We start from the raw sequence: 10,961 nt of genomic DNA on the forward strand, positions 1-10,961 counted from the left end.
CTGGGGAATGTGAGTTAGTAATGACTACAGCTGTGCGCCAGCTAAGTGACCTGGGGAATGTGACAGTTAGTAATGACTACAGCTGTGCACCAGCTAGGTGACCCGGGGAATGTGACAGTTAGTAATGACTACAGCTGTGCACCAGCTGGTGACCCGGGGAATGTGACAGTTAGTAATGACTACAGCTGTGCACCAGCTGGTGATCTGGGGAATGTGACAGTTAGTAATGACTACAGCTGTGCACTAGCTGGTGATTTGGGGAATGTGACAGTTAGTAATGACTACAGCTGTGCACCAGCTAGGTGATCTGGGGAATGTGACAGTTAGTAATGACTACAGCTGTGCACCAGCTAGGTGATCTGGGGAATGTGACAGTTAGTAATGACTACAGCTGTGCACCAGCTAGGTGACCCGGGGAATGTGACAGTTAGTAATGACTACAGCTGTCTACCGTTGGTAGATATTGAGTACCGGTTCGGCCACCCCTGACCTAATGCGTGTCCACCTAATGGCCGTGTCCCCCTACAACAACCCGGACTGTTGTCTTGCAGCAAACTGAGCAAACTGCAGAATTTGGAGGAGTTGGACCTTAGTGGGAACCGCTTGAAGTCCATCCCGAGCACTGTGTCCTACTGCAAACACCTGCACACCCTGATCGCCCACTCCAACTGCATCAGCGTGTTCCCGGAGATCTTCAATCTGCCACATATCCAGGTCTCGCCCAGTGTAAAAGCTGTAGAATCAGACCTCTCCTAGCTCTCTCCGCTTCTAGCTCTGATCCCCTATTATCTCCCCTCTTGCCCCCTCTCTTACCCCTGCAGGCTGTGGTACAGCTGTAGAGTTGTGTACATGGTGTCATCTCATTGTCACTGACTCGGCACATGGCATGAGATGTTGCTGCTCTTTGTTCCTGCAGCTGGTTGACTTGAGCTGTAACAGTCTGACGGAAATCCTGGCGCCCAGCACACTCCCTTCTGCCCTGCACGAGCTGGACCTGAAGGGGAACCGTGACCTGGTGCTGGATCATCAGCTGCATGACATCTTCAGGTAATTGAACCGTCTGCTTGCAAAATGCTCCCCGTCCCCTTTTCCCAGGTAATAGCTGCATTTGGTGCATTGCTATTTCCAGGCGTCAGCTACATCTGGCACAGTAGCCCCAGGATGTGGTTGCATTTGGTGCCGCGATAGCTCCAGGGGTTAGCTGCATTTGGGGCAGTGCTAGCACCAGGTATTGGCTGCGTTTGGCACAGTTCTAGCCCTGCACATCTTGTGTTTGCCCCAGGTGTAAGCTGTGTTTGCCCCAGGTGTAAGCTGTGTTGGCCCCAGGTGTAAGCTGTGTTGGCCCCAGGTGTAAGCTGTGTTGGCCCCAGGTGTAAGCTGTGTTGGCCCCAGGTGTAAGCTGTGTTGGCCCCAGGTGTAAGCTGTGTTGGCCCCAGGTGTAAGCTGTGTTGGCCCCAGGTGTAAGCTGTGTTGGCCCCAGGTGTAAGCTGTGTTGGCCCCAGGTGTAAGCTGTGTTGGCCCCAGGTGTAAGCTGTGTTGGCCCCAGGTGTAAGCTGTGTTGGCCCCAGGTGTAAGCCGTGTTGGCCCCAGGTGTAAGCCGTGTTTGGTGAACTGTTACCATTTGGCCCAGTGCTGGCCCCATTTATCAGCTGCATTCGGAAAATTCTTAGCCCCAGATGTTGGCGGTGTTAGTATACTGCTAGCCCCAGGATTTGGTTACATTTGATGAATTGCCGGCTCCGGGCGCCTGTTGCGTTTTGCACCGTGCCGGTTCTGGGCGACTGTTGCATTTTGCACTGTGCCAACTCGGTGGCTGTTCCATTTTGCACCATGCCAGCTCCAGATCCACTGCTGCGGTTCCCAGTCATCCTCATTTGCGCTTGTGTAACTTGCTACATTTTCTGAATGTAAATGATTTCATTAACAAAGATCCGCTGTTGTCTCTCCGCAGTCATATACCCATGCTGAAAATTGACCGCAAACCTTTGCTGAATGCTGAGCTGACTGCGCCCTCCATTCCCTGGAATCATGGCTTAGCTGAGATGTCTGGCCAGAGGAACAAGTGAGTATTGCTACCATACATGAAAAGAGCAGATTACTGTGGTACTTGGAGTAATGTTTCCATGTCTGCCATCCCTGCAGGCTGTGCGTGTCTTCCCTGGCCATGAGTGATTTTGCAGACGGGGTAGAGGCCTTGTACGGCATGTTCGATGGAGACCGGAACGAGGAGGTGCCACGTTTGCTGCAGTGCACCATGGGAGATGTTCTTCTTGAAGAACTGCAGCAGTCCTGCTGCGATAGGACCTTCATGTGCCACACATTCCTCGTGTCACACAGGTCTGCTGCTTCCCAGTCCCTGAAATCATCCGTTAAATTAGAACATTTACAGCAGAATTATCCATTTTAAGAAATTCATAGCGGAAGGGTCTCTTAGCTAAACAATGTTTTCCATAAACGATTCTTTTTTAACATACATTGGCGCGTATGTATTGCTATGGAGCGCACATCCGGTGGGCAAGGTGATAATACCTGTTTGTGACACCTAGTCGTGGTGCCAGACCTCTCTCCAACAGGATCATAGGACGTTCTTTAGTTCTAGCTGAAATTTACATTTAATGCGCATCATAAGATTTCTCAGTGATGTGTGACCTTTTCAATGGCTGCACTCCTTCATATTTTACAAAGCAGGATCCCACCTACAGGCGGTTAGACGGTACTGCACCTTAGGGAAACCCTAATTTATGTAATTACTTTACAAATGGTCTCATAAGGTGCAGTTGGTGCATCCAGGTGTTCAGTGGGGGTAACTAGAAATTGTGCGTCTCCTGCCCCAAAATATTCTGGTGCCCCCACCTCCATTTATTGATTATTATTTTTCCCTGAATGCTCGTTGCCAGTGGGGTTTCATGCTCATTGCCCAGGGGTTTCAGGCTTGCTGTTGGGGGGGGGGGGGGGGTTCATGCTCATTGCCCAGGGGTTTCATGCTTGCTGTCTGGGGGGGGTTTCATGCTCATTTATTTAGGGAATTGTATAGGGGCAAACGGACTATGCTGCGCTATGTAGGAAACTGTAAATAAATATATATATTTTACAATGGCAATATGTATCGCTACCCAGAATCTGTCATTTCCAGGTGGCGATATACGCTACTCAGTAGGACCTCCAGCATCTACCCATCTGTCCAGTAGGACCTCTAGAATCTGTCTCCTCCAAGGTGGCGGCCATTTTTCAGCATATTCCATACAGCTGGCCAAACCCATTGGCATCTGCAGAGACCATGCGCCGCCCACAGCACCGGCTCCTCCAAGCCAGCGCTTGGGCTGCAGTGTCATGGTTACGTCACTGCAGGCGTTAATCAATAAACATATATTTCCCATCATTTGCCCTCCTTAAGGGTGGAACCGTCTGTGCCGGGCTACACCGCCAGGCTTATCTATTGTTGCAGCTAATAACTTTTCCATTCATTGGAACATTGCGCTCTGTCAGATGATTACTGTTGCTTTTCCCAATAGGAAGCTTGGAACGGCTGGTCAGAAACTGGGATCTTCTGCGCTCTTGTGCTACATTGGGCATAGTGCGGCCGACCACAGCAACAGCTTCTCACTGACCGCGGCCAACGTTGGGACCTGCCAGGCAGTCTTGTGTCGGAACGGCCAGCCTCTCTCTTTATCCCGAGCCTTCACCTTAGAGCACTGCCCTGAAGAACTCTTAAGAATCAAGGAACAAAAGGCAATTATCACTGAAGTAGGTGTCCAGTTGTGTAATCGTCCTTGCATTTTGTTAATGTGTCCTGAGGCGCGACATTATACTTACTCCTTTGAGTGCCAACGTTGCTGTGAGATATCCACACTAGCCTTGATAAACTCTCTCCGGTCCTGAATCAAAGTTGTGCTCAATTTCACATCAATGGAGGCGTCTGAGGTGAGCTCACGCGGAGTCAGATCACCCGCAGCAAGAATGGGGTTGGTGCAAATGCAGGTAATCGTGATGATACACAAGTGGGGGTGGTTGTATAGATGCGGGGGACTGGGAACGCAGGTGGATAGTCACATGATCACCACAGGGACGAACTTGATTTAAACTTCAGGGAGGAAATAAATGAAAAGGGCCAGCTCCCGTAGGGCTCTCCGTTTATGTAAATAGTGGCATGTAGTGGCACTAAAACAAATACAGACATAGACCAAATCTAGTTGTAGATCTCCGCGTATAGGACCTAATTCAGCTATGGGTTGTATTTCTGCAAACTAACCTGGGGGGGCAGCACATAGCAAGGCCGTCTCACATGCCAGGTGTCGTCCAAAGATGTGCCCGCAAACTATACAGCGACGCGCTCGCACCTCACCGCCTGCCTAGTAATGCAACTGTGGTGTAAGGGCTGGCGCATGTGCAGATGGCAGAAAATCGCAGTTTATGGGTCTTGTTAAACTGGTCCATAGCAAGTCTTTTGTTGCTGATATGGCGTGACCGTCTGCACCTCAGGATAATATGGTATCACAGGCATGTCCAAACTGTGACCCTCTAGCTGTTGTGAAACTACACATCCCATCATGCCTTGCCATAGTGTTAGCATTCTCTAATAGCAAAACTGTGGCAAGGCATGATGGGACTTGTAGTTTCACAACAGCTGGAGGGCCATCATTTGGACATGCCTGCTGTAAGAAAAAAATATTTTTTTCCTTGTAGTATAATAGCTGCAAAAAAATCGCTACTATTTTTCAAGCCTTTACTGTGTTAGGTTCAAAAACCAAGGTTATAGATTTTTGAATATGTTGTATTATTATTATTATTATTATTATTATTACTAGAGGAACGAATGAATCACAATAATCTCTGATGGGTCTCCCCTTTATTACTGTGTACATTTGTACTTGGAAGTTATAATGAAATCCCATTGTTGTTGAACTACACATCTCAGCATACCCTACTACAGTTTTGCTATTTGGCCATGCTTAAACTGTTGCAGGGCATGCTGATATTTGTAGTTCAACAACAGCTGGTAACCAAAGGTTCTCTATCCATGACTTAGGACAGGCCTGGCCAACCTGTGGCTCTCCAGATTTTGTCAAACTACAAATCCCATCATGCCTTGCCACAGTTTTGCTATAAGGGAGTGTTAAAACTGTGGCAAGGCATGCTGGGATTTGTAGTTTCACAACATCTGGAGAGCCACAGGTTGGCCTGTCCTGACCGAGGATAATCCCTATCATTGTCATTATTGTCAGTGGTCTGAGAGATTGATACTTGCAGCCTCCTAGGTAACATTACAATTTTTCTGTTGCAGGACAATAAGGTTAATGGTGTAACCTGTTGTACACGTATGCTGGGCTCCACATATCTCCACCCTTGGGTGCTTCCCGAGCCTCATATCATCACACTACCACTGACTGTGCAGGATGAGCTGATAATCCTGGGGAACAAAGGATTGTGGGAATATTTGTCTGTGGATGAAGCTGTGCAGACCATTCGTCACTTGCCTGACCCGCTGAGAGCTGCTAAGAAACTCTGCACTTTGGCGCAAAGCTATGGCTGCCAGGATAACATAGCTGCCCTGGTGGTGTGTCTCAGTATTGGGGAGGACACTTGCACTTGTGAAATGCATACACTGACATTACCTAGTCCATCAGGATTGAACTCCACAGCTGCAACAAAAGAATCCCCTGGTTCGTTCACGCCGTCTTCCAGCAGTGGCATCGCCTCTGAGTTCAGCAGCGAGATGTCCGTGTCTGAAGTTAGCAGTGAAGTTGGCTCCACTGCCTCTGATGAACACGCCATGGCTGGGTTAGAAGGTGGCCTACTCCTTAGGCCTGAGAGGAGATGTAGTCTACATCCAGTTCCCTCAGCCAGCACCTTTCAGCGGCAGCCATCTTGTGCCACATTCTCCAGCAACCAATCAGAAAACGGTCTGGATAGTGATGATGAACTGCAGGCTGAAGGCAGCAGGGTAGAAGTGGAGGTGGACATACACTGCAGCAGGGAGCACTCCCCAGAACCACTCACATTGAGCACTTTTCAGGGCCTGGAGGACGACTTTGATGGAATTTCAATGCAGGTGGTACATAACCATCCCGCAGCAAGCCAAGAGAGGGACATCCTGGCGTCTTCATCATCCATGTCATGTTTGTATAAGAAGCACTCCAACGGTTCGGTCGTGCCTCTGGAAGAAATTATCAATCTCATTGAGGTGGCCTCTGTGGCCCCTAAGAGAAGAACAGGCTATTTCTCTGCACCATCTCAGATGGATCTGGAGGATCATTTTGTAGTTCCGCCAGATCTGGAGAACGAGGTTAGAGCGCAGTTGAGTGACCTAGAATCTGGATTGGAAGATAAAGGCGATGCCCATGAAGAGTTTGACACTGCTTTGTGACCTGGAACCGGGAGCCTGGGGGAGGGGGTCATGTCTTCTTGGCGTTCCTAAAATTGCACATTTTAGAACCAGGCCTCGCTGCCAAGCTGGTTCCATTCTTTTAAGTTGAACATTGGAAAAGGTTTCTCTTTTTATTTCTTCCTCCTTCCCCGAGCCGATGATAACAATCCCTCCTTTCATTTTTATTTACCTTTGATGAGTGGCACATGAATTGGCCCATAGCAGCATACCTCTTAAACGTTATCCTTTTTAACGCCAAATGTTTATTTCGTTCCTTTTTTTTTTTTTTTTTTATGAATGTGTTTTAATTCCTGGTTGTTGAGCCAATGAACAAATGTGAATTTATTCCAAATATTTATATTTTTTTAACAATCGATCCTACTGAAGGTACGGCCCACTTATCCATTTCTTGGTCCCTAGGAAGTGGCAAATGAACACAATGCCTGCTGTATGATAGCCTTTGCCTCTAGGTCTGATGCCACTGATTTTGGAAGATACGCGTGATTGTGTCCGCTACAGCTGTATCAGGATCTAATTCATTTTGTATCCTTTTCCAGGAATGATGGTGCAATGAGCCTTGTTGCTTTTTTTTTTTTACCACCACTATAGCGCTTATTAAAGGATGTACTGTATGCATCTTTGGAACAAACGGGCATGGTTTATTGTAATGCAAGTCCCAGACGTGCATGCTCCAGAAATGCACTTACTTATTTGTCGCTAGAGTCACATACATCTCTTCCTAACTGTTTTCAGTGTTTCCATCTACGGGAAACTCCATGGGTATAACTTTATACCCATATCCTGATGATTCGCAATAAGGGCAGAACAGTCGATTTATACGAATACTGAATACCCTGTGGGTGGAACATGGAATTAAGTCCCCATGTAAATGACCCATTATCATCTCAGATAAGCTTCACTTATGGTGGATGGTGCCCGTTCAAGTCATTAATAAACTTTGAGACTTTAAACAGGTTATCCACTTTAATAAGTCCTCTGCACTTACTGTAATAATATCTTTGGTGGAGGTTCATCTTCCAGAAACCTCCGCCACTCATCATTATATTAAGCAGGGTCCCGGAACTTACTTATAGCTGGGACCTACTGCCCCTTACGCTTGGCGCAGCAAGCATGAAAACCACAGATGTTTATGGCCAAAGTAAAGTTTGAAGTATTTTTTAATTAATTTAAATTTTCTGTATTCTGTAAAGTGTTTAATTATAGTTCAGCTGAGACTGAACAGGAAACAGATAAAAAGTCACCTTTCTGTACATAGACTTTTGTCTCGAAGGTTTAAATAATATATATATATTTTATTTTCTTTAAATTGATTTTAAATCCGTGGATATCCATTGTATACTATTTGCTAAGGTTACGTTGTTGGGCGCGGGGAAAGGTGGCCCATTTGACGCAGCATCCTCGGAGAAACCTCATGAACAACTGGTGTTATAATTGTGGCAGAGGAGGCTCTAACGAACTGTGGACGCAGATCCAGATTAACGAACTCCAGAGGAGTGACCCAGTTTTATGACCAGTGGACATGAGCCAATTTTGTTTTATTATGCACTTTGAACTTTGCCCTCTTCAGCCAGGTACCACGAACAAAGCTCTGATTGGTACAGGAAGACAAAACTGTTTACTTTATCCCGTGGGTGGGGCAGGAGCCTGGTCTACAAATGATATTGCTATAAATTCCTCCTAGTTGCACTAAATGCTTTACATGTTCAGCTGTTTGATGCTGCAGATCACACCACTTTAAATAGAGCTCTTGTCTGGTTGTTGTAATTCCAGCCTCTTAGAAAGGCATTTGTTTGTGGGTGATGTGTGTAAAATACGCAACGTGAAGAAACTACCAGGTACTGTACCATAAAAGACCACTCTAGATCCCAGTTGCTTGAGCTGCATTTCCCCCATAACTCAGTGCTACTTTGTCAGGGGTTGGCTATCCCGACCTGTCTTTTACAAGAACAGCAATTTCGGCTATTACTAAGTTTTTTCTTTAGCCCCCCTTTTCTGGTTGCTGGCAAAACAGGTTAAAATTAACACTAAGCCGTTTCACCGTGACCCACAAAACGGTGGAGCATATATATTGAGTGGTGAAGTGATAAAGTGGCTGGTGGAAATGCAGCAGCCAATCAACTCCTGTCATTTTTCAAACCAGCGTTTAACATGACCGTTTGGATTAGATTGGCTGGTGCATGATCTACTTCCACTTTATCACTTCTCTGTGCTTAATAAATCTGCTCCACAGTCTCCAAAAAAAGAGATATAACAGTGTCATGGATACTTTTGATGTTCAGCCAACAAGAAAGGGGAGTTGAAATAGACAAGTATGTAAGGAATTCACTCACTCTTCAGTAATCCTTACAGAACATGGGTAAATTCTCCATCATTTTACTGCATATTTCTTGGATCCCTGCCCTGGATCAATTAAGACCACTGCTGCTTAAATGATCATTTTGCTGATTCAGACAATTTGTAGATGGCAAATCAACCACAATGTAACATCAGATTACTAGGTGGAAGCAGCTATTTCTGGGCAGAGACAATCTGGCCTATTTCTAGAGGTATAGTACAGGTTAAGTGTCCATTATCCGAAATGCTCGGGACCACTAGCATTTTGGATAAGGAATTTTTCCGGCTTTTGGAATATTTTTTTTTTTCCATACTTACCCCTGGTGGTTCCCTGATGTCCACGGTGTCCCCTTACCTCTTCAGTGGCATCTCTGGTCCCAGGGGTGCATTGCGCGAGCGTGCAGGTGCGCTGGTGACTTTAACGCCGCACTCGCACAATGCACTCCTGAGACCGGAGATGCCGCTGAAGAGGATCTGAAGACCGCCATGGACATCGGGGGGATGAGGTAAGCATGAAAAAAGAGCAGGCATCAGCATGTTCTCAGCGAGTCTGCCAAATGTTAAATCAAGTTCCAACCCTTGAAAAGACAAAACAAACCTGGTTTTGCATTTTAAATGAATGCTATATAAAAACAATGGGGCAGACTCGCCAGGTCTCCGTCCATTTCTGCAGTTCAAAGCTTATTCCATTTACCTCAGAGGGGGGGGGGGGGTATTCTATTTGCAGCGTTTAGAGGTTCACCAGGAACGATCCTTTTTAGCCTCAATGCTCGCACTTATCCGGTATCAAGCCGTGGTAAAATTAAGAGAAGTAAACAGCCAGCCAATCAGCTCCTAACTGTGATGTTACTATCTGGGTTTGATAAATGACAGGTAGGATCTGATTTGCTGGCTGTTTTATCACTCTCCACTTTATCACTTTTTGAAGCTTGATACATCTGGCCCTAAATATTTTAATATTTAAATATATTGGTTTATGTACTGTAGGTGGATGATCCTTAAGGTGCCCACACACTAGAAAGATCTGCGATCGTAAGATGTGCGCATAAATTAGCCTTGAAATCTTTTTTCCGCCCTGGACCAAAGATTTCAGGCAAGCGCACATCTTCACCAAAGATTTTTCTTAAGATCCCGTGTGCGTTCCTATGGATCTTTTGTTAAATCTTCTGATCTTTTGTGCAGCACGTAAGATCAGAAGATGCAGCTAAAGATCCACGGGAGCGCGCATCGGACCAAAAGCGGCCGATTTTCGACCGATTATCGGTAAACATCGGATGATATAACGGCCAATTTATTGGAAATCGGCCAATCGGCCCAAAAATCGTTCTAGTGTGTGGGCACCTTTACACTTCTGTGTTCTGGTAATATAGCCCTGGGCTCATATGGCAGTGGTATGGGGGAAACAGTCAAACGGGATGGGGAAAGGTTTTCCCAGTATTTGTCCCCTGGGGTAATCAGTCAGCAATAATTTTTGGCTGCTTATTTTTCTGTCATTTGTGAAACAATCTACTGAAGGATGTCTATGCAAAGAGCTGTTTAAGCATTGGTGACTGTAGGTTTTGACCTCATATTAAAAAGATGAAAAAATAAAAATTGACAACACAATCTTATTTATTCTACTAATTTTGGTTGTTCATTTGAGGACTCACCCCCTGGATTTGACCAAATTGTCATCCCAACATCACATATTCTATTATAATCTCTTTATAGCCACCGGCTGCCCATCTTGTCTTTCCTCACAGCTGCACTAAGTGGCGACTCTCAAACCCAACTTCCTAAAAGTGTCACATGACCGCAGATGGTGGAGAGTGTCGGACAATAACAGCTCTTTGTGCTGTAAGCTCAGTAGAGAGCGGAAGGATATACCTGTGGTTTGGATTAAAGCTATGTGTACAATGGGAGTAGAAATGTTTGGTAGAAGTCCAATGTAAAACAAATGTGGGAGGACATTGGCTTGGAATGTTTTAACAAATGCAGCAGAAAATAGGATTCCACAGGTGTCTGGGGCTCTGTAACCATCTTCAGCACTGTAGATGCATAGAGAACATAAAGAACTCTGCAGGGGTGTCTGATGACCTCTATAGACAGTCAAAATTCTAACGGCCAGTATACGGACATTGGAATCCCAACATAAATGCCGGACAGTCAGAATCTCAGCATACAGGGGCTATTCTCCCTCGTGGGAGAACGCGTGGCGAGCCCGCAAGGGGCTAAGATGCGCTCGCCCCTGTCGCAGCACAGG

General features: G+C 46.1%; 1 protein-coding gene across 1 annotated transcript in view; it reads left to right on the forward strand.

The window, feature by feature from the left end:
* Positions 1-10,324, forward strand: part of PHLPP2 (PH domain and leucine rich repeat protein phosphatase 2) — a 36,445-nt gene extending 26,121 nt beyond the window's left edge. The window contains exons 14-19 of the mRNA XM_083164847.1: positions 552-714; positions 917-1,047; positions 1,952-2,062; positions 2,143-2,337; positions 3,513-3,744; positions 5,282-10,324. Of these exons, the coding sequence (XP_083020973.1) occupies positions 552-714; positions 917-1,047; positions 1,952-2,062; positions 2,143-2,337; positions 3,513-3,744; positions 5,282-6,364 (1,915 nt within the window). The 3' untranslated portion in view covers positions 6,365-10,324. The remainder of the gene's footprint in view (positions 1-551; positions 715-916; positions 1,048-1,951; positions 2,063-2,142; positions 2,338-3,512; positions 3,745-5,281) is intronic.
* The last annotated feature ends 637 nt before the right edge of the window (positions 10,325-10,961 follow it).

Source organism: Crinia signifera, chromosome 11, assembly GCF_055691185.1.
Source record: "Crinia signifera chromosome 11, ASM5569118v1, whole genome shotgun sequence".
Classification (NCBI taxonomy): Eukaryota; Metazoa; Chordata; class Amphibia; order Anura; family Myobatrachidae; genus Crinia; species Crinia signifera.